Source organism: Oncorhynchus clarkii, chromosome 30 (genome assembly GCF_045791955.1).
Source record: "Oncorhynchus clarkii lewisi isolate Uvic-CL-2024 chromosome 30, UVic_Ocla_1.0, whole genome shotgun sequence".
In the NCBI taxonomy this organism is placed as follows: domain Eukaryota; kingdom Metazoa; phylum Chordata; class Actinopteri; order Salmoniformes; family Salmonidae; genus Oncorhynchus; species Oncorhynchus clarkii.
In genome coordinates this window covers 27,404,577-27,428,020 of record NC_092176.1, presented here as the reverse complement: position 1 = coordinate 27,428,020, position 23,444 = coordinate 27,404,577, and the positions used below count along the sequence as shown (strand labels likewise).

Sequence of the window (23,444 nt, the reverse complement as noted above, 5' to 3'; positions counted from 1 at the left end):
GCAACCCACACTAGAATATCCACACCGCACTCTCCTCTATCTCTGTCCCTCTGCGGGTAACCAGACAAGGATGGACTGTCACAAAGGTGCCAAGATAATGAAATTGTATTTCTGTGTTATTCGGGACTGTATGTTTTCTGTTTATTCTGCTTGCCAGAGAGCTAGCTTTGATTACCTCCCAAGATGGTAGCTTTGTTTTCCCGCCTGGCATTCCTCCACATTGACAAGGTCTCCAAGTGAAGATCCCCTATATCGTCAATTTGGATTTGTACTACTATAGCATATAGGGATGTTCTGCATTAGATTGGCATTACGGTCGTTTAGCAAACACCCTTTCCAGAGCAACTTACAGTCAGTGCATTCAATTAAGGTAAGCAAGACAGCCACATATCAGCATAAGCAGAAATAAATACATATTTCAAATAATCAGAATGAGCCATGAACACAAAGACAAGGAAAGTGGCTAGGTAAACAAGGCTTTCAAATGGTTTTATTCCTTTTATATCACTGGCAAATAGAAATGACTGCACCACACTTCCCAAAGATTGTTTTCACAATGTTTAAAATCCCTAATTCTAAAAAATGTGTGCAGAAAAGGACCACCTTTTTATAGTTTGACATAAACCCTTCCTTCAAAAGGCAGAGTCTGTTCTGATGTGTGTATGACAACGTGTGTATGTCTGTGTGTGTGTGTAAGAGGGAGAGCAACACCTGAGACACAGTTACAATGAAAATAATGACCTTTTGTGATAACATGTCTACACCTATATTATATATGAACGTGTACAATATATACTTTACTATGGTTCTCTTACATTTGTCTGTTTTAAGGCTTAAGCCACTTCAAATGAATGTAACCCAAATATACACAACAAAACAAAAAAGAGAATTCCCAGGATGATATCCTATATAGCTTACACTGGACTACACAGAAGCCAACTGCATTGATCTCTTGTTCTTTTTTAAGAATCTACACCTGCTCTTAAGGCAGAGGCTGAAGCACCGAGGGTGTTAACAGAGTGTTATACAGGGAGGGAGGACAGCTGCAGCTATACTACACAGCCCAGTCTGCTCCCTCAGGCTCCCTCTGCACCATGGTGGCTGGCCCACAGCATGTGGAGGACAGGGGGGAACCACCATAGAAATGAATCAGGATCTCTTCTCTATGGAAGTCACATTCACACACAGGTAGGAGTGGAAGACGTATAAAACAGGCCATGGACAGGGAGAGAGGGAAGGAGAGGAGTGTGTGGCTCCCCAATAACAGACAATGCTTAGCTTTAATAATACATTAGGTTTTCTTTGAAAAGCGATACTGTTTTTCACCTTTTTAATAGTAAACCAATAAAAACATCCATACAAATGCGACAGTGTTTCCCATTAAAAACAACCCTCCCTCTCCCAAACCATTGTATTTTCTCTCTGAAGACAGTGACAAGACATACATACACCTGCCCCATAGCACCAGTCTGAGTCGTGTACTCAATTCACAACATTCCCCTTCTAGCATGGCTACATGGTTCTCTTTTTGGATAGGGGTTTAAAATGACATAGAAGTGCAGCATTCCACACAAATAGATGAAACAATCATACTCTTATTTTTTAAGGATTTTTTTGGTGTGTACCAACCGTCTTCCCGTTCTAACGAGATTCTGCAGTGACACAGTTTGAAGTTCCTTTGGCATTGTGCTGCAACAGTGCAGGGGGAGATATATTATAGGCTAGTCGACTACATTCAAATGCTGCTGCAAACCTCCCCATCTTATCCCCTGGTTATTGAACCCACCAATTCCTCCTCTTTCTACAATGTGTTATAATCTCTTGGGTGGAGAAGCCATTTTGTTTAAGGCCCCCAGGCACAAAGGGAGAAAGCCCACTGTAGCTTCCCACCATCCCAGCAATGCCAAAGCACAAACACACACGCCAGCTCCTCTTTTCAATGTAATACATTTTTATATTAATATATATTTTTTTGCATTATTTACCTGTTGACAAAGAGGATAGATTTGAAATAGATAAATATAATCAACCACAAATAAAACAATTTCAATTCTAGGAGCACCGTGCCAATTTTGAAAGGACACAAAAGCCTATAGGCACAAATTACAGATCTAAAAAGCTCTGGATCGACTATGCTGTGCAAACCAACTATACATTGAAACCCTCACAACAAAAACTAGTAAAGCGACAAGCAATTAAATAGATATATCTATATATTTACATCTAATATAAATACCTTTTTTTTTGATAAACAGATCTTTCTGTGTAAACTATTTACATAAACATAACATTTTGCATAAACAATATCTAAGTATATAGACAAGGCAGAGGAGAGTATCTTTAGTGTACAGTAGCCTTTCTGCTCGTTTCTTTCCAGAGGTGAACAAACTCACAAGACATGGATCTTGCTTGTACTGTGCTCTGACCCAAAGGCAAAGCAAGTCAGCACATCTGTTGTGTTCTGCTTGTGGGTAACCTGAAGAAGATAGCTAGAACCTTCCTGGCTTTAAAAACTGAAAACACTCCCTCATAAATATGGATGAAGGTAATGCTCCATCTGGCCTACTTTCTCTCGAACATGGAATGTGCTTTAATCCCTCCACTGGTCTACTTTCAACAATTACCGGTAACTTACTGTCTGTCTGTATAACTTCAACACATATTCAAGTGACTACCACTGACTACAGGACATGACTAGCAGCAACACAGACCATCACATTAAAAGATGAGTTAGACGCCACCGCCATCAGCGAGAGGAAGATAAAAGATACCCCATAACAATCTCACCATCATCAGAGAGAGGAAGATAAGAGATACCCCATAACAATCTCACCGTCATCAGAGAGGAAGATAAGAGATACCCCATAACAATCTCACCGTCATCAGAGAGAGGAAGATAAGAGATACCCCATAACAATCTCACCGTCATCAGAGAGAGGAAGATAAGAGATACCCCATAACAATCTCATGCTGCGCATTCTTCAAAACAAGTTTTTGTCCTCAATTTATTTTTCCTCATAAAAATTCAGAATGGCAGGTGAGGATTTGAAAGTACAGGGTATGCCAAAATAAAAACTAAAATGTAATAGCCCCCCATTATAAGAGCCAAAAACATGGAGGTATCTATCCAACCGCTAAGCCAGGTAGAGGAGAGAGGGATGGATGTATTGCTGCCGATCGCAATAATGAAGTGGTTGTGGAACATGGATGACATCAAATCACACCCGTGCTTAGTGTTGTAGAACTCCCAGTGAGGACTTTACATGTAGACAGTGCAGGTAGACAATTATTTACCATAAAGACTTTCTAATAGACTACACCTGATAACATTACTACAATAGCTGCAATGTCTTTTAAGGAGACATACAGTATATTGATTACAATGACCACAGCTCTTTGACCCAGACAATCCCTTCCTATACTGTCTCTAAGTGCTAAATACCATCCATGCGCCGATTGTTTGTACCACCACCTATAGAGGGGCCAGTCTTATTGGAGATATGGGCGAGATGGAAGCTAGAGCTGGGGGTCGAAGGGAGGGGAGGCAGTGAGGTGTAGGTGTAGTGTTGTAATAACATTCTCTAGCTGAAGTCTTTTGTTCTCAGACGCTGGGAGCTGGAAGGGGGAAACAGCATGGATACGTGAAAACAGTCAAGTCACCTCTCTGCTCTTACACTGAAACTGACAGCAGAGCAGGAAGGGACGGAGGTGGTGGACACAGAAAGGGATGGACGGAGGAGTGTCTTCCAAATCCTACTCATCTTATTGAGCCAGAGGCTCTGAATGGGCAGTACCAGAGACTGATCTTCCATTTTGGTTGGCCGATGGACGGTTGAAATGGGATGATGGGTGTCTCAGGTGTTGGAGGTCAGAGGGGGAAAGAGAGGTGGAATACAGCTGGAGGAGAGGGCTTTGTCAGAAGGCCAGTCCTGCTGGGAGTGAGGTCTGATTGGCAGAGACTGGTTGGTGGGCGCGAGTTAACTTGACGATAGAGGGACGCCGTTGCACATGTGCCAGAGGTTGAGGGCTGTGCTCTTATAGGCTACAGCCCAAATGCTTGGCGTTCTCCTGAGTTTTCTGGTTCTGCAGGCGCAGGCTGGCGCTTGAGTAGCCCTCATCACTGCAGCTGCTGCGCAGGCTTCCCCTCTCATCAGAGTCACTCACACTGCTGGTGCTCCACTCCAGATCCCCCAGCAGGTAGTCAGTCCCCTCCACGTCCACATCCAGCTCCTCCTCTGTTACACACACTACAGATTAATACTATCACCCTAAAACACACGGCAGCTCCAATGTAATCTCTACTGTGCCCACAACAGAACTACCTTGGATTACCAATGTGGGATGCACCATATTTCTCATATGTAACATTTATTTAAACTAGGCAAGTCAGTTAAGAACACATTCTTATTTACAATGATGGCCTACATCACTGAACAGTGTCTTTATCTATACATTGGTGAACATAACAGCCATGGCCATCAACAAAAAAAAATTACAGTGCCAGCTAATTTTGGTCATGTCTGGCGTGTGTGCTCACCCTGGTCTGCATCTGGATTGTCGGAGGAGACGGTGGATCCTGTGCTGTCCATACGTGTTCTCTCCACCCCTAGCTGCTCCAGACGTCGTTGGAGGTGCCTCTGCTCTCTCTGCAGCTGGTCTAAGGTATGCTGGGCTCTCCGCTCGCTCTCCTCCAACCTCTACAGCAGACACACACATACAGTCAGACAGCATTACACAGTCAGACAACATCCTCACTTTGTGTGTGCGCGCGTTGTGGCAGCTACTTTAAGACATGCTAACATCTCCTCTTGCCCTCCTGCAACCTCTGACCTCAGTACTGTATGTAACAGTGATACAGTGAAGTAACTGTCCAGTGAAAATCTAACTTCTAAACGTTCATATTCTGTTAACTCAAATAAATGTTGACTCATCCATTCCAACAGAAAAGCTGCTTTTTAACAAACTAGTGCTGAGTGATTAGTGCTTTTTGGTCTGTTCGGTTTCGGTTCAATTATTAAAAGATTATCACGGTCCTTCGATTTCGATTATTTGGGTGGAATGCTCAAAACACAGAATAAACCTATTAATAAAAATCCCATGATGGTAGTGACTTCCCATTAACACTTATTAATCATCATTTACTCACATTATGTTAATAAAATATTTCAGATGTTGTGTGTATTATATTTGTTTTATTTGATGACTTTATTATTTCATTCTAAGTCATCATCTCATTTCTATAGAGCAGCTGTCTATGCCGTCTGACAAAATCACAATTTTAGTAGTTCTTCAAAGTAAATAAGGCATATTTTTTGACTGCTGAATACCAACTCTCAATCACTTAGATCATGAAAGAATCAGAGAATGGACAAGTAAATGTACAATGGATATTTGTAATTTTAGTGAATTACCACGATTTATGCACAAAACTATGTAGAATATTGGCCTGTTGAAAACTACAAATCCCTACTACTTTGCACAGTTCAGACTGGATCTGATTATCTCTAGAGAAGCTGTGCAATGTGTGCATTGAGCTCAGAAATAAATGAACAAAATGGAATTCAAATAATTGTACCGACGTCGGTCAATGAGTTGTTTAAACACTGAAAAATAACCTACATTTTGGTTAACTGCTCAGCACTATAACATACTTAATTACAATTTTAGACATCTGGACAGTTAACTTTTATATACTGTACTGGCCTCATCCACACATAGTTAACCATGGACTGGTTCCTCTACAGTAGTGGTTCCCAAACGTATTATAGTCCCGTACTCCTTCAAACATTCAACCTCCAGCCACGTACCCCCTCTAGCACCAGGGTCAGCGCACTCTCAAATGGTGTTTTTTTGCCATCAATGTAAGCCTGCCACACACACACACATTATGATACATTTATTAAACATAAGAATGAGTGTGAGTTTTTGTCCTAACCCGGTGTGACAAAAGAACAGGATGCACATAACTCTGCAATGTTGGGTTGCATTGGAGAGTCTCACTCTTAAATCATTTCCCAGTCTGTGCCTGTATTTAGTTTTCATCCTAGTGAGGGCCGAGAATCCGCTCTCACATAGGTACGTGGTTGCAAAGGGCATCAGCGTCTTAACAGCACGATTTGCAGGACACTCTGAGCGCAGCCCAATCCAGTAATCTGGCAGTGGCTTCTGATTAAATTCAATTTTCACAGAACTGCTTGTTGCAATTTTGATGAGGCTCTCTTGTTCAGATATCGGTAAGTGGACTGGAGGCAGGGCATGAAAGGGATAACGAATCCAGTTGTTTGTGTCATCTGTTTTGGGGGAAAGTACCTGTGTAATTGTGCACCCACCTCACTCAGGTGCTTCACTATATCACATTTGACATTGTCCGTAAGCCTGAGTTCATTTGCACACAAAAAAATCATACAATGATGGAAAGACCTGTGTGTTGTCCTTGTTAATGCAGACAGAAAAGAGCTCCAACTTCTTAATCAGCCTCAATTTTGTTCTGCACATTGAATATAGTTGCAGAGTCCCAGTAATCCTAGATTCAGATCATTCAGGTGAGAAACATCATCACCCAGATAGGCCAGTCATGTGAGAAACTCATCATCATGCAAACAGTCAGACAAGAGGTGATGATGGTCAGTAAAGAAAACTTTAAGCTCGTCTCTCAATAAAAAAACGTATCAATACTTTGCCCCTTGATAACCAGCGCACTTCTGTATGTTGTAAAAACGTTACATGGTCGCTGCCCATATTATTGCATAGTGCAGAAAATACACAAGTTCAGAGGCCTTGCTTTAACAAAGTTAACAATTTTTACTGTAGTGTCCGAAACGTCTTTCAAGCTGTCAGGCATTCCCTTGGCAGCAAGAGCCTTTAGTGGGTGCTGCAGTGTACCCAAGTGGCGTCGGGAGCAACTGCTTGCACGCGTGTTACCACTCCACTATGTCTCCCTGTCATGGCTTTTGCGCCATCAGTACAGATACCAACATGAGCAGCAGCTATGTTTGGCAACATATGGACCGTTAGTGGAATTCACGCGAGAGTAACGGTTAATGTGATTGGATGTTAATTATTTGACTAGGCTACCTGTATTTGACATTGTGTTGTTATTTCTCTGAACACTAGATGGTTAAATGTTATTTTTGGCAGTGAAATGAGACTACTCAGGCGAGAAAAAAATTAAATGGTTAAAAAAAATCCCTGCTCTACAGGGGAGGTAACCCTGGTCCTTGAGTGATGCAAGGTTTACTTTTTAACAAGTTGCCACTTCACTCCACCTTAATCACCTAACCAACTGAGCTGTATACTCTACAACAAACCTAGCTGTACACCAGTCACTCACTAGAGTTAATGCTATACTCATTACCCTCTAGCTAGCCAGGCTAACTGTTGCTGTAACCATGCAAAGGGGTTAGTTGATGCAGAAACAGACAAGCCCCCTCTTCTGACCTCTACAATGGTCAATCAAATTGCCCTCTTGAATCAGAAACCACTTGGAACTGATTACTTCCCAGCGCACACACCCCGATATGTTTCTTGGCTCTCATCAACAGGCTGAGGGTGGTATGCCTGTTGGAGTCTGGTCCCAATGGAACGAGGGATTTCAATCGCTCTAAACACAGCCGTAGGTGTGCTCTTCTGCAGAGGGAGAGAAAGAGAAAGAGCGAAAGGGAGAAGCATAATTAAATCAGTTCCCTTAAACCCTCTCAGCAGTCATTGTTCACCTCATATGGAGTCAGCTCTCGCTCCCTGTAGCTCTTCTGCAGTAATTTCACCCCTGACCTATGATCACTTTCATCCACAAACTTGTGCCTGTCTAGGGCCTGCACCTTCTCATGACTGTATAAATGAAATGGACTGCATCAAACAGTCTTCCAGAAATGTTTAATCTGTTCTGGTAAGGGAATGAGTGGGAGTAGGCCTAAACAACAATCCATTTTTGAAGACATGTAGGTCCATTTTGAAGAGGAATGTATTTGATTATTTTCAAACATGGTAAACCAAGTCACATGTACAGTGGAATCATCTTCTAAACAGATGTCCAATCTTAATTTGAAACCTTTCGTTGCGGGAGAATTTTAATATCAGAAGAAATATTTAGAATCGCCACCAGGGGGCAGCCAGAAGCGGTGTTTGTATACAGTGCAGTACCATCCCTACAGTATACCTTATGTAGGCTAATTGAGGACTACAGCGCATCTCGTGTGAGTTCTTATGTGGGTTATAATAAACTAACATTTGTAGGGGGTAGATGTATTTTTCATTAGGGAAACATTTTTTTTTAGATAAATTCTTTTATTATATATGTTGAAGGCAAGCAATAAGCAGGATACATGTTTGGTTATATCAGTGCCTATGTGGTCCAGCGGGTTACAGCCGCTTAACCCGGCACACATATTGCCAGAGACGGCATGGGTTCGAATCTGGCCCACTGCCCTTTGACTCATGAACAAATGTCTATTTTTGCTGCATTAATTATCTGTGGTTACAAGGTTAAAACAGAAACAACTAAAAATGCGTTAACAGTTTAGGCATTCATTCCGAGTGATTAAGGTTAGGGGTGGGCTTTGGTTTGGGAAAGGCTTAAAACTAAATAATTCAAAACAACATCATCAGTATTCATAGAGGATGCACAAATATCATACCCCCAAGACATGGGGGGTGTATAATATTTGTGCGTCTAACTCTCATTCATCATTATTCCTGATTAATTCAGGACTATCCATAATTATGGTAGCATCCACATGAAATGTAGTGTTTAGAAACATTCTATTTCTATTTGCAATAAGAGTGACTCCAAAATGACACAATACATTTTTTACCATTCTTTTCTATTGGGACTATGTACAAAAAGTGCTGGAATTTCTAAACGGTTAACCCAATATGGACAAAAATACTGTCAAATTAAAAGTGACAGTCTGCACTTTTACGTCAAAGTCACTGTCTCATTTCAAATCCTAAGAGCTGCAATACAGAGCGAAAACAAACACAAAGTCACTGTCTCATTTCAAATCCTAAGAGCTGCAATACAGAGCGAAAACAAACACAAAGTCACTGTCTCAACAATTTTGGAGCTCATTGTTTGTCTAGTTTAAACACAATATTATTTTAAATTATGCTAATTAGACTTTCGCGGGGGCGTGCGGACATCGACTCTGGGGGGTAAATTGCATTTATTTCAATGTTTTCAAGAAGTAAAACGAAGTCTGAATATACACATCAGAGAAAAGTGTCTCAGCTCAACGAAATCGTCTTTGGATAGGCTCAAATGCATAAACATCTTGACAGCTTTACAAAATGAATATATTAAAGCCACACAATACATGCTTCCAATCCACACGAAAGACCATCAAAATTATACATAGCCTAACTATAAAACATGGGAGAGCATCCACACTGGAGGAAAGTTTATCGCTCTACAGTAGGACTACATCTGTCAATCAACTGATGAGCTTCTCAACTCAACTCAGCCAGTGAAACAAACAGTAGCTATTTATAGGTTTTCACACCTTGTATTATATGACAATGGATAGGCTAATGGGTAGCCTACAGAATGTAGCCTGTTGGAATATAATCAAATGGCCTATTGCAAGTTGCAACCATCAATGGCACTAGATTAAAATCGACAGCTAATTCAACCACAATGCTGATCTCAATTACAACCACTTTTGTTAACCTCATTACCACTCCCTAAAAGATGTTGGGGTTACCTCGTCCTGCTTGTGCAGCGTACATGAGTCGTCATGGCCACGTGATGAGGTAGCCTACGAACTTCAAAACCAGTGTTTTACCATCTGGTTGGTGTTGTCTGTTCAAACAGGGCTACACTGTTCTGATGACTAAGGGCGATTGACAATTATTCCGTTCAATAGAACAACTAATTTCTTTGTTTACCACAGCAAATCTACGGTGGCAATTTACCTGACACTTTGTATGAATGGAAACTAATGTTGGTGTAGCCTATTGTTATTATGTCATTTGTAATTTGTTTATGTTATCCGAAACTTTCTGGTATGGTAATTTCTTATCAAGATCAGGGGTAAAATATCCCTTGACTGTCCACATTTGAAATGTGTAACTTAATCAAGTCAATCAGGGGAATTGCGTTATTTGTGCCAGAAGTGCATAGGCCGGAATGGAACCCACAGCAACATGGTAGGCCTATACGTGAAGGCAGCGGCCCTAACCGCTAGACCAACCCAGATTCAACTCTATTTTGACAGTTTATTCATAACCTTAGGAAACACTTGACACTTGTATGTTGTAGCCTAGCGGAGACCTTGTGTTATTAAGCTATACAAAAAGACAGTTGTTGATATGTATGGCTGAATTTCAGATACTTGTTTGTACATTTGAATGTTGCAGTATTAGGACCTAGGCTTAGTGTTTGAGCGAGCGAGAGAGAGAATATTATTTTGATAGCAAACCCTGATCTCAATGACTCGACTGCCCCCGCATGGAGAGAGAGAATTGCTAATTTTCAGGGATTCATAAGGCTCATTTGAATTTCCTGATGCAGAAGGAAAATTCTCAGCGATCAAATTAAGATCCGACATCTGTAGTTCCATGTACATTTGAACAACATTGTTACTAAACATAGAGGAGAGGTGTGGTGATCACTAGATTTACATTAAGCTGTTCTGTATCCCTTTATTTATCCCCCTTTATCTCCTCTCCTCACTTCCCCCTCTCTCTGTGCAGCTAAAGATGACCACAAGATCCTGCTACACAACACACATAAAACACCTCCAACTGGAGGCTGCTACATGCACACACAGGCAGGCGGGAGGAGGTACAACCAATTTTGTGCGTGTGTGTGTGTGTATGCTTGGGTGCACTCCAAAGGCCGTGTGCATGAGTGGGGTGAACTTGCACAAATGCGGGCTAGTTGAGAACATGTTATTTGAAGCTCAAGGCTAGGTGTATGGAGAATATTTGGTACTGGGAGTACTCCAGAGGGATATGTGATCATAGTATGTGTTTATCAATTTCAACTGCAGCATGAATGAGTAATAACTATTCTAATGCTCCTGGGTGAGAGAGCGACACAGAGCCACCGTGGAAAACACACACCCCCTCTCGCTCTCCAATAAACACACAGGAGACAAACAAATACACAACGGAGTGGAACACATCCAGGTGATGTTCCTCAGCTGGCCCGAGGCTTAGCTTAGTATGAACTAGTCCAAAGGGCAGAACACTGGGATGCCATAACGTGACAGAGTCAGGTTACACAGTGGCCAGCTCCACCAGGCAGGCAGGCTAAGCTGCTATGGGACTCACTGTAACAGAGGACTTGGACTGAGACAGGGTGGTGGGCGTTTTAAGTGGGTTCATACGAGCAGACACGCACACACACAGAAGTTGACAGAGGGAATGAGTCTCACTGTTCTCTCCTCCGGCAGTGTGTTAGTGGGCCAAAGAGAGTCCAGGCACAGCCAGGGAGAGGCCAAAGAGAGACCAGTGGTCCCTTGTAGGATAAGCAGTAGGGTTATCCTCCGGGCTGCATTCTGCACTGTTCATTTCCCGGTAATAACTCTCTGGTGCTCCTAACTATCCATGTGGGAATGAGGAGAGAGACGGAGAGACAGAAAGAGACAGAGAACTTGATGTGGGATTCGACCTACCTGTTCTTCTCCATCTCGTTGTGTATGGATCTGTAAACAGACAAGAGGGACACAGAGTTTAGAAACTGTCCTTACAAATCGTCGCCAAGTAAATTCAGTGTGCTTCAAACATTCCTCTCCTCTCTGTTTGCCACCACTGCAGTCAGCCATGGAGTTGTTACAGCGAGAGAGGCTTGTGTTCGGCCCAGTCTCTGCCCATTTCCCAGCAGCTCTCTGAAGGAACCCAGTAGCATGGACCCCCTTCACCACCTGCTGCAGCAGCCTGCAGGACTTTAAGGAAGAAGCCTCCCCATGTCGCTAGCAGATTTCCATCCATCCTCCTCTCTCAGGTCACCCAACCTTGTGAACCCCGCTCTCATGAGGTTTGGCCCACAAGTTAGCAGAGGTCAGCACTCTGGTCTGGATGAGGGGATTGTGGAACATAGGGGAGCCACAAGGCTCCAGGCTGTGAAACGTCTCTGTGAACAGTTAACAGTCTCTTTCCACACCCTAAGAACGGAGTAATGGTTGATATAATGACCTGCACAAGATCCAACAAGAACAAGTGCCTGTCGTATCCAGGGGGGGGGGGGGGCTCCAACATGATCAGCGTGTGCCAGAGAATTGAATCAGCCAAGTTGTTAGTGAGCAGGACCCTCCCCTGAAAGACATCAGTGGCAACAACATCACCATTTAGACAACTTAGCCATAATCTTGTCCACCAGCCCCTCCCAATTTCTCTCCTGAAATTCTGAGGTCCCCAAGAACACCCCTATGAGCTTCCTCCCTACCCAACTGTAGCTCCCCAGGAAGAGTATGAAATCAGAGTATGCATCAAAGCTGGGACCGAGAGATAGAAGCTGTTTTTCAATCTCAAGGCCATCAGACTGTTAAATAGCCATCACTAGCCGGCTACCACCTGGTTACTCGACCCTGCACCTTAAGAGGCTGCTGCCCTATATACATAAAATCACTGGTCACTTTAATGTTTACATACTGCCTTACTCATTTCATATGTATATACTGTATTCTATTCTACTGTATTTTAAATCAATGCCACTCCAACATTGCTCGTCCTAATATTTCTTAACTCCATTATTTTACTTTAGATTTGTGTGTATTGTAGTGAAGTGTTAGATATTACTGAACTGTTGGAGCTAGGAACATAAGCATTTCGCTACACCCGCAGTAACATCTGCTAAATATGTGTATCTGACCAATAAAATGTGATTCTCTGGCCCATCTCCCCATAAATCAGACCCTCACTCTTCTCCCAGTTCACCTTAGCTGATACCGCCCCCTCACAGAGCAAGCGTAAGAGACGGTGAGATAAGGCGGTGGGATGGATATGAGAGACAGAGAGAGACAGAGCGAGAGAAAGCGATGGTCATATAGATAGACAGAGATGATTTAAAGGCCTCCTGCATTGCAGTGTACTGCACCGTTCACCAACAGCCTAAGGTCCTACCAGCTCTACCAACAAGGGCACACAGACACACAGATTTCACTCTTCAGGCTCCACACAGTGCCAGGAAGCCGGTCAAGTGTCTTTTTCTGAAATAATCTGCAGAGCAGGGTTGAGGTCAGAATTCCTGAATTGAAAACAATGAATTTGAATTGACCACACCCCACATCAAGCAGAATTTGAATAGAAAAAAATAACAATTCAACCGAGACGTGAAACATGAATCTCGTTAATTTAACAAATATTTGATTACTTTTTTCTTTGTCATGATATGTTAGATTGTTCCCTTCCATACTGTAGTGTTTGATCTTATCCATTCTGGGAAATGTAGATATTTTTGTGTTATATATATATATATTTTTTTATCTTTAAGGGAATTATAAATTATTAAAGACAACATGATCCTATAATATTTCCAGACCACTGAAATGATTTAAAATTATTTTTAGGAGAATCTGTTTTCAACCTTATGCTACATGCTACATGGTATTGGTAACCATACATATCAAAATAACATGTTCTATGATGATGTTTAGAATCATTCATTCAGATTTCATTTCAATTATACTTCCTTTATTTTAAATTAAATTCAGATTCTGCTTCCTGTTAGTCTGTTAGCTGCAGAAAATAAAAACTTGTCCTGTCATGCTTATCAGTTTATAGGTTAATTTGTATAATTATGTGGAATGAAATTGGTGTCAGAATTTAACAAATCGTGTCAGTCATAAAACTGGAACAGTGTCTTGGTTGACTGGAATTATTATTTTGCCAAAAATAGTAGCTAATGTACAGTGAGTTTAGGGTTAGAAAGTAGCTTTCTAGCGTCAACTAAAGGCTGTCTCTAGTCAGAGTTAGCCGTGAGCAAGAGCGGAGACTCGTTTCTAGGCAACTCACAGACAGGCTGCAGGGAGCAGTAGGAGTCTAGAGAGAGGAGCAGCACGAAGCAGCTAACAACAACAGCTAAACTATCAATCAAAAATGTTTACAGTATTTCTCTCCTGTTCTATTGGTTTTCATATCAACTTTCTTTCGTTGTCCAGAAGCGAAAGGCACAATCTTAGTAATATCAGCAACCCATCCTAGTTGTTGCATATTTCAGGGATGCAAATTGGTGAGGGCCCAAAAAGGTGACAAAAATCCCTGTTAGGGGGAAATGCAGGTTTTAACTAATTAAACAACAAAGAATTTGATCTACATGATCAGTCTCTATGTGTAAAATAAAAAGTGGTTCATGTGAACCTGACTCACAGCTAAAAAATGTAAGGAAAGCAATCCAATGTTATTTGTTGCCTAGACAATACATTAAGATTGCAGTTAGCCATGACAGCCTTCAAAATAGAATGCTTGTGACCACACACACAAAAATTGCACTTGGGAAAAAAACATCTTAAAGTAGAAATTGTTTCATTCTAATAGACATACAGTGGGGCAAAAAAGTATTTAGTCAGCCACCAATTGTGCAAGTTCTCCCACTTAAAAAGATGAGAGAGGGCTGTAAAATAAGCATTTCAAGGTCCTGGAGTGGCCTAGCCAGTCTCCAGATCTCAAACCCATAGAAAATCTTTGGAGGGAGTTGAAAGTCCGTGTTGCCCAGCAACAGCCCCAAAACATCACTGCTCTAGAGGAGATCTGCATGGAGGAATGGGTCAATATACCAACAACAGTGTGTGAAAACCTTGTGAAGACTTACAGAAAACATTTGACCTCTGTCATTGCCAACAAAGGGTATATAACAAAGTATTGAGATAAACTTTTGTTATTGACCAAATACTTATTTTCCACCAAAATATGCAAATAAATTCATTAAAAATTACAGGCCTCTCTCATCTTTTTAAGTGGGAGAACTTGCACAATTGGTGGCTGACTAAATACTTTTTTGCCCCACTGTACATGGCCCCATTCATTCTTTCCTTTACGCAGATCAGTCGTCCTGGTCCCTTTGCAGAAAAACAGCCCCAAAGCATGATGTTTCCACGCCCATGCTTCACAGTAGGTATGGTGTTCTTTGGATGCAACTCAGCATTCTTTGTCCTCCAAACACGACACGAGTTGAGTTTTTACCAAAAAGTTATATTTTGGTTTCATCTGACCATATGACATTCTCCCAATCTTCTTCTGGATCATCCAAATGCTCTAGCAAACTTCAGACGGGCCTGAACATGTACTGGCTTAAGCAGGGGGACACGTCTGGCACTGCAGGATTTGAGTCCCTGGCGGCGTAGTGTGTTACTGATGGTAGGCTTTGTTACTTTGGTCCCAGCTCTCTGCAGGTCATTCACTAGGTCCCCCCGTGTGATTCTGGGATTTTTGCTCTCCGTTCTTGTGATCATTTTGACCCCACGGGGTGAGATCTTGCGCGGAGCCCCAGATCGAGGGAGATTATCAGTGGTCTTGTATGTCTTCCATTTCCTAATAATTGCTCCCACAGTTGATTTCTTCAAACCAAGCTGCTTACCTATTGCAGATTCAGTCTTCCCAGCCTGGTGCAGGTCTACAATTTTGTTTCTGGTGTCCTTTGGCAGCTCTTTGGTCTTGGCCATAGTAGAGTTTGGAGTGTGACTGTTTGAGGTTGTGGACAGGTGTCTTTTATACTGATAACAAGTTCAAACAGGTGCCATTAATACAGGTAACGAGTGGAGGACAGAGGAGCATCTTAAAGAAGAAGTTCAGAAATCCAGAAATCTTGCTTGTTTGTAGGTGACCAAATACTTTTTTTCCACCATAATTTGCAAATAAATTCATTAAAAATCCTTCAATGTGATTTTCTGGATTTTTTTTCAAATTTTGTCTGTCATAGTTGAAGTGTACCTATGATGAAAATTACAGGCCTCTCATCTTTTTAAGTGAGAGAACTTGCACAATTGGTGGCTGACTAAATACTTTTTTTGCCCCACTGTATGTACTGGTGGCTCTGTCAGCCCAAGCTGGACAACTAAGCGACCCATCAGTCCAAACCAAATATTGTAATAACAGCAGGTTCCTATTACAACGGACTGAGGCTTAGGTATAAATAGACCAGTACAACCCCTCCTTTATCCCTGTTTAGATTTAATATCTAGTTATCTACACTTACTGCCTCGCCCGACCACACAGACAGACACCTTAACACATATAGGCCTAGGTAAGGCCACTGTAGGAGGCTGTTTTCACAACTAGGTGTCTACAATGCCTTGCGAAAGTATTCACCCCCTTGGCATTTTTCCTATTTTGTTGCCTTACAGCCTGGAATTAAAATAAAAAATGTTATGGGTTTGTATCATTTGATTTACACAACATGCCTACCACTTTGAAGATGCTAAATATGTTTTTAATTGTGAAGCAAACAATAAATATTACTAAAAAAACAGAACTTGAGTGTGCAAAACTATTCACTTCCTCAAAGTAAATACTTTGTAGAGACACCTTTTGCAGCAATTACAGCTGCAAGTCTCTTGGTATGTCTCTATAAGCTTGGCAGAGCTAGCCACTGGGATTTATGCCCATTCTTCAAGGTACAACTGCTCCAGCTCCTTCAAGTTGGATGGGTTCCTGCTGGTGTACAGCAATCTATGAGTCATTCCACAGCTTTTCAATTGGACTTAGGTCTGGGCTTTGACTAGGCCATTCCAAGACATTTAGATGTTTCCCCTTAAACCACTTGAGTGTTGCTTTAGCAGTATGCTTAGGGTCATTGTCCTGCTGGAAAGTGAACCTCTGTTCTAGTCTCAAATCAAAATCAAATCAAATCAAATCTTATTTGTCACATACACATGGTTAGCAGATGTTAATGCGAGTGTAGCGAAATGCTTGTGCTTCTAGTTCCGACAATGCAGTAATAACCAACAAGTAATCTAGCTAACAATTCCAAAACTACTACCTTATAGACACAAGTGTAAGGGGATAAAGAATATGTACATAAAGATATATGAATGAGTGATGGTACAGAGCGGCATAGGCAAGATACAGTAGATGGTATTGAGTGCAGTATATACATATGAGATGAGTATGTAAACAAAGTGGCATAGTTAAAGTGGCTAGTGATACATGTATTACATAAAGATGCAGTTGATGATATAGAGTACAGTATATACATATACATATGAGATGAATAATGTAGGGTATGTAAACATTATATTAGGTAGCATTGTTTAAAGTGGCTAGTGATATATTTTACATAATTTCCCATCAATTCCCATTATTAAAGTGGCTGGAGTTGAGTCAGTGTGTTGGCAGCAGCCACTCAATGTTAGTGGTGGCTGTTTAACAGTCTGATGGCCTTAAAATAGAAGCTGTTTTTCAGTCTCTCGTCCCAGCTTTGATGCACCTGTACTGACCTCGCCTTCTGGATGATAGCGGGGTGAACAGGCAGTGGCTCGGGTGGTTGTTGTCCTTGATGATCTTTATGGCCTTCCTGTGACATCGGGTGGTGTATGTGTCCTGGAGGGCAGGTAGTTTGCCCCCGGTGATGTGTTGTGTAGACCTCACTACCCTCTGGAGAGCCTTACGGTTGTGGGCGGAGCAGTTACCGTACCAGGCGGTGATACAGCCCGACAGGATGCTCTCGATTGTGCATCTGTAGAAGTTTGTGAGTGCTTTTGGTGACAAGCCACATTTCTTCAGCCTCCTGAGGTTGAAGAGGCGCTGCTGCGCCTTCTTCACGATGCTGTCTGTGTGGGTGGACCAATTCAGTTTGTCTGTGATGTGTACGCCGAGGAACTTAAAACATACTACCCTCTCCACTACTGTTCCATCGATGTGGATAGGGGGGTGTTCCCTCTGCTGTTTCCTGAAGTCCACAATCATCTCCTTAGTTGAGTGTGAGGTTATTTTCCTGACACCACACTCCGAGGGCCCTCACCTCCTCCCTGTAGGCCGTCTCGTCGTTGTTGGTAATCAAGCCTACCACTGTTGTGTCGTCCGCAAACTTGATGATTGAGTTGGAGGCGTGCGTGGCCACGCAGTCGTGGGTGAACAGGGAGTACAGGAGAGGGCTCAGAACGCACCCTTGTGGGGCCCCAGTGTTGAGGATCAGCGGGGTGGAAATGTTGTTGCCTACCCTCACCACCTGGGGGCGGCCCGTCAGGAAGTCCAGTACCCAGTTGCACAGGGCGGGGTTGAGACCCAGGGTCTCGAGCTTGATGACGAGCTTGGTGGGCACTATGGTGTTAAATGCCGAGCTGTAGTCGATGAACAGCATTCTCACATAGGTATTCCTCTTGTCCAGATGGGTTAGGGCAGTGTGCAGTGTGGTTGAGATTGCATCGTCTGTGGACCTATTTGGGCGGTAAGCAAATTGGAGTGGGTCTAGGGTGTCAGGTAGGGTGGAGGTGATATGGTCCTTGACTAGTCTCTCAAAGCACTTCATGATGACGGAAGTGAGTGCTACGGTAGTCGTTTAGCTCAGTTACCTTAGCTTTCTTGGGAACAGGAACAATGGTGGCCCTCTTGAAGCATGTGGGAACAACAGATTGGGATAGGGATTGATTGAATATGTCCATAAACACACCAGCCAGCTGGTCTGTGCATGCTCTGAGGGCGCGGCTGGGGATGCCGTCTGGGCCTGCAGCCTTGCGAGGGTTGACACATTTAAATGTTTTCCTCACGTCGGCTGCAGTGAAGGAGAGTCCGCATGTTTTAGTTGCGGGCCGTGTCAGTGGCACTGTATTGTCCTCAAAGCGGGCAAAAAAGTTATTTAGTCTGCCTGGGAGCAAGACATCCTGGTCCGTGACGGGGCTGGTTTTCTTTTTGTAATCCGTGATTGACTGTAGACCCTGCCACATACCTCGTGTCTGAGCCCTTGAATTGAGATTCTACTTTGTCTCTATACTGACGCTTAGCTTGTTTGATTGCCTTGCGGAGGGAATAGTTACACTGTTTGTATTCGGTCATGTTTCCGGTCACCTTGCCCTGATTAAAAGCAGTGGTTCGGGCTTTCAGTTTCACGCGAATGCTGCCATCAATCCACGGTTTCTGGTTTGGGAATGTTTTAAGCGTTGCTATGGGAACGACATCTTCAACGCACGTTCTAATGAACTCGCTCACCGAATCAGCGTATTCGTCAATGTTGTTGTCTGACGCAATACGAAACATATCCCAGTCCACGTGATGGAAGCAGTCTTGGAGTGTGGAATCAGATTGGTCGGACCAGCGTTGAACAGACCTCAGCGCGGGAGCTTCTTGTTTTAGTTTCTGTCTGTAGGCAGGGATCAACAAAATGGAGTCGTGGTCAGCTTTTCCGAAAGGAGGGCGGGGCAGGGCCTTATATGCGTCGCGGAAGTTAGAATAGCAGTGATCCAAGGTTTTTCCAGCCCTGGTTGCGCAATCGATATGCTGATAAAATTTAGGGAGTCTTGTTTTCAGATTAGCCTTGTTAAAATCCCCAGCTACAATGAATGCAGCCTCCGGATAAATGGATTCCAGTTTGCAAAGAGTCAAATAAAGTTCGTTCAGAGCCATCGATGTGTCTGCTTGGGGGGGAATATATACGGCTGTGATTATAATCGAAGAGAACTCCCTTGGTAGATAATGCGGTCGACATTTGATTGTGAGGAATTCTAAATCAGGTGAACAGAAGGACTTGAGTACCTGTATGTTGTTATGATCACACCACGTCACGTTAACCATGAAGCATACGCCCCCGCCCCTCTTCTTACCAGAAAGATGTTTGTTTCTGTCTGCGCGATGCGTGGAGAAACCAGTTGGCTGCACCGACTCCGATAGCGTCTCTGGAAGACTGAAACAGGTTTCCCTCAAGAATTTCTCTGTATTTAGCGCCATCCATCATTCCTTCAATTCTGACCAGTTTCCCAGTCCCTGCCGATGAAAAACATCCCCACAGCATGATGCTGCCACCACCATGCTTCACTGTGGGGATGCTGTTCTCGGGGTGATGAGAGGTGTTGGGTTTGCGCTAGACATAGCGTTGTCCTTGATGGCTAAAAAGCAACATTTTAGTTTCAACTGACCAGAGTACCTTCTTCCATATGTTTGGGGAGTCTCCCACATGCCTTTTGGTGAACACCAAACGTGTTTGCTTATTTTCTTTTTTAAAGCAAATGGCTTTTTTCTGGCCACTCTTCCATAAAGCCCAGCTCTGTGTAGTGTACGGCTTAAAGTGGTCCTATGGACAGATACTCCAATCTCAGCTGTGGAGCTTTGCAGCTCCTTCAGGGTTATCTTTGGTCTCTTTGTTGCCTCTCTGATTAATGCCCTCCTTGCCTGGTCTGTGAGTTTTAGCGGGCGGCCCTCTTTTGGCAGGTTTGTTGTGGTGCCATATTCTTTCCATTTTTTAATAATGGATTTAATGGTGCTCCGTGGGATGTTCAAAGTTTCTGATATTTTTCTATAACCCAACCCTGATCTGTACTTCTCCATAACTTTGTCCCTGACCTGTTTGGAGAGCTCCTTGGTCTTCATGGTGCTGCTTGCTTGGTAGCGTCTCTTGCTTAGTGGTGTTGCAGTCTCTGGGGCCTTTCAAAACAGGTGTATATATACTGAGATCATGTGACAGATCATATGACACTTAGATTGCACACAGGTAGACTTTATTTCATTAATTATGTGACTTCTGAAGGTAATTGGTTGCACCAGATCTTATTTAGGGGCTTCACAGCAAAGGGGGTGAATACATATGCACGCACCACTGTCCTGTTTTAGCTTTTTTTTTTCCAACAAGTTATTTTTTTTCCATTTCACTTCACCAATTTGGACTATTTTGTGTATGTCCATTACATGAAATCCAAATCCATTTAAAGTACAGGTTGTAATGGAACAAAATAGGAAAAATGCCGAAGGGGGTGAATACTTTTGCAAGGCACTGTAGGTAAGCTGGATAACATCAGAAAGACAGACAGACAATTGGCCAGGCAGGGTGAGGGTGTCCTGTCCTTTCAGGAGGGACGCCCTTCAGGGTGAACTGCCTGACTGCTGCAGTTTATCCTTGGACACCTTGACCTCAAAAAGCTTGGATTCCCCACTATTGTATGTAGCTACTTGTTAAACTCTGTCTGAATCTGGTTTTAATACTTTTCCCATCTGGGTCACTGTTGGAGCTAAAACTGGACAACGCAAAGGTCTTGTTCTCTGAAAAACTGATCTTGCAGTTATAGGGTATTCCCTTGAGGGGGTTTACTCTACACAAGGACGTATAGACAGAACTAGCTCAAATGACTATACCTGCTACTGGAGTTCTTCTTGCTTTTATTTTTCCGTTTCAAGCTGTCCTTCTCTTTGCTGCTGGTGAAAGGTAACATGGAGGCATAGCCATGTTCAGCTTCTGGAAATAAATTAGCAGGATATAAATCAATCCATCACTGTAATTCACAACACAGTGCAATGAATGCATTCAATGCAACCATAGACATTCCAATGAAAACTGAGAGCCATAAATGTGAGATGAGGGAATACTGTATTTTTTGGCTAGGTAAGAAGTGAACTATTATTTGTATCACGTTTGTAGTTATATAGCTTGAGTATTAACATACAATCTCGATTTATGATCATTTCCCCCCTTTTCAGCCAATGATGTCATCTGAACTGGTGTAAACCCTGCTGGCTCCCCAGCCTAACCACAAAAGAGAGAAGAGGTGGGAAATCGTCTGGACAGAACATCAAGATCAAATCCATTGGCGCAAGCATGAACCTTTCCCGTGTGAATGTGACAAATAATATATTTTTCGATCAAACATGGTCATTTCTGCATGTCAGTAAAATTGCAACACTATACTTCAAAGTGTTTGTAATAGAAAATATCCCCTGCATGGTCGACTGTTTTTGCTGCTGTGCATGTTGTTGTTGTTGCTGTGAGCATATTGCTGCCAGCTGGCCCCCTTATTCGATGTACAATGCAATTATTAATTAATGTTTTTAAAATCTGGTCTACATCAATAATCAATCATTTATAATGAACCTGATAAATGGATTATGACAGGTGCACTCCCCAGCAATTCAAATGAGGCAGGGTAGCTCACTAATGATATAAAAACAATATGATACACAAAATGCTAAATATGTTAACACTGTACCTCTTTCTCTGCGATCAATGTATTCTGCTGCTTCGATCAACATCTGCACCATTTCGATCGCCGCCATTTTCAACAATAACACTGATAAAATGACAATCAGATTCAGAATTTGGATAGCTAGCTACTCAACTGCTTTTGACTGTGGCTAGTCAGGGTACTTCACTTTCGGTAATGAAAATAAGCAAAGATGGATGCAAATTCTCGACAACAGAAGTCAGTTATCGGTGTGTGTGATACTGCTCTTGATAACTTAATTATTGACTAAATACTTTGTCAAATTCGCTTGGCCGATGCTGGCTCGTGGTTACAATCGCTGTTACGGGTGCAAGCAAGCTAAATGCTAGCTAGCTACAATGTTTGTGGAATCCCTAACACAAATATTTCAGCCAGAAAGCCTTGTTCTTGAAAAAGTAAAAATGACAATCCGCAGATGGCTCTCAAAAACAAATGACGTTATAATTTATTAGCCGAACAGAAAATGTACAGCAGCTCAAGCTGGCAAGAAAAACTAACGTCTAACCGGTTAACAAATTAACTTCATACAGTCTGCCTTAAATATCAAAATTAGGTACGCTTGTGATAACCATATATTTAAAACATTCATGTGAGATCTATTCGAAATTTCGAACCAGCGAATATAGTTAGCTATCCAACTTCAAAATAGCCTCGTCAAATTCAAATACTGTAACTAACAAGCGTCTAGTTATGCTGACCGATCACGTGTGGGTCGTCTCGAGCTGCAAAGGCTGACACGAAAATGTTTATAAAAAAAATACTAGGTCAAAAGAGAAGCTAAATAAACTGCTACCTGCAACAGTGTTTATATGAACGACAGCAGTTTTGCTGGTAAACTACTGTGTTTGCCAGAGAGCTTATGGGTGCGTTCGTAAATTGACTCTGGAGTGACCGAGTGCGCTCTGGGCGTTCGTAAATTCAGAGCGTTACGCTCTCGGAGCGCACACTGGACGCTCTGGCCGAGGAGTATGGTTGTTCCAAGCATTCTGACCTTAACGGCAGTCAAGAACCCAAGCTAACGTTGGCTAGCTTCTTCCAGACAAAAATTGAGAGAACACCTCTGACCATTTTACTCGGCCTAGCAGAGCTGGTTAAGCTGTTTTCATGTTATCCATACTGTTAGTGACTAACTGAGATGCGGGCAACAATTTAATTACGCCTTTTTCCCCTACGTTTACTGGCACTGGACATTCGTTAATCCATCCGTTATTATGCACACTCAGACGAGCGTTCTCTGAAATCGGAGTGAATTTACGAACGCGCCCTATGTGAGCTGTGATGCGATTGGGTACCCTAAATAGTAACACCAACAGGGCTGTCATGTGCAACTGGTTAACATTTTCGCCATTTTGGTGCCATCATATCATT

The 23,444-nt window shown here is 42.5% G+C and overlaps 1 protein-coding gene across 1 annotated transcript; it reads right to left on the bottom strand.

Moving 5' to 3' along the window:
• Positions 1–464: 464 nt before the first annotated feature.
• Positions 465–23,185, bottom strand: LOC139389715 (MAX dimerization protein 1). The gene is made up of 6 exons (XM_071136621.1): positions 22,062–23,185; positions 21,214–21,313; positions 11,616–11,645; positions 7,512–7,626; positions 4,538–4,697; positions 465–4,235 (listed from the first exon to the last, which is right to left on the bottom strand). The coding sequence occupies exons 1-6, from the start codon at positions 22,126–22,128 to the stop codon at positions 4,036–4,038; spliced, it is 672 nt and encodes a 223-aa protein (XP_070992722.1). The 5' UTR covers positions 22,129–23,185; the 3' UTR covers positions 465–4,035.
• Between the last annotated feature and the right edge of the window lie 259 nt (positions 23,186–23,444).

Bases quoted from the DNA above. Each gene is read 5' to 3' on its own strand.
- LOC139389715 (XM_071136621.1), bottom strand. From the start codon at position 22,128: ATGGCGGCGATCGAAATGGTGCAGATGTTGATCGAAGCAGCAGAATAC. The intron at 11,646-21,213 runs GTATAGTCATTT...GTCTGTTTACAG, and splicing joins AAGAAGAACTCCAGTAGCAG to ATCCATACACAACGAGATGG. The intron at 7,627-11,615 runs GTAGGTCGAATC...CTCCCTCTGCAG, and splicing joins AACGAGATGGAGAAGAACAG to AAGAGCACACCTACGGCTGT.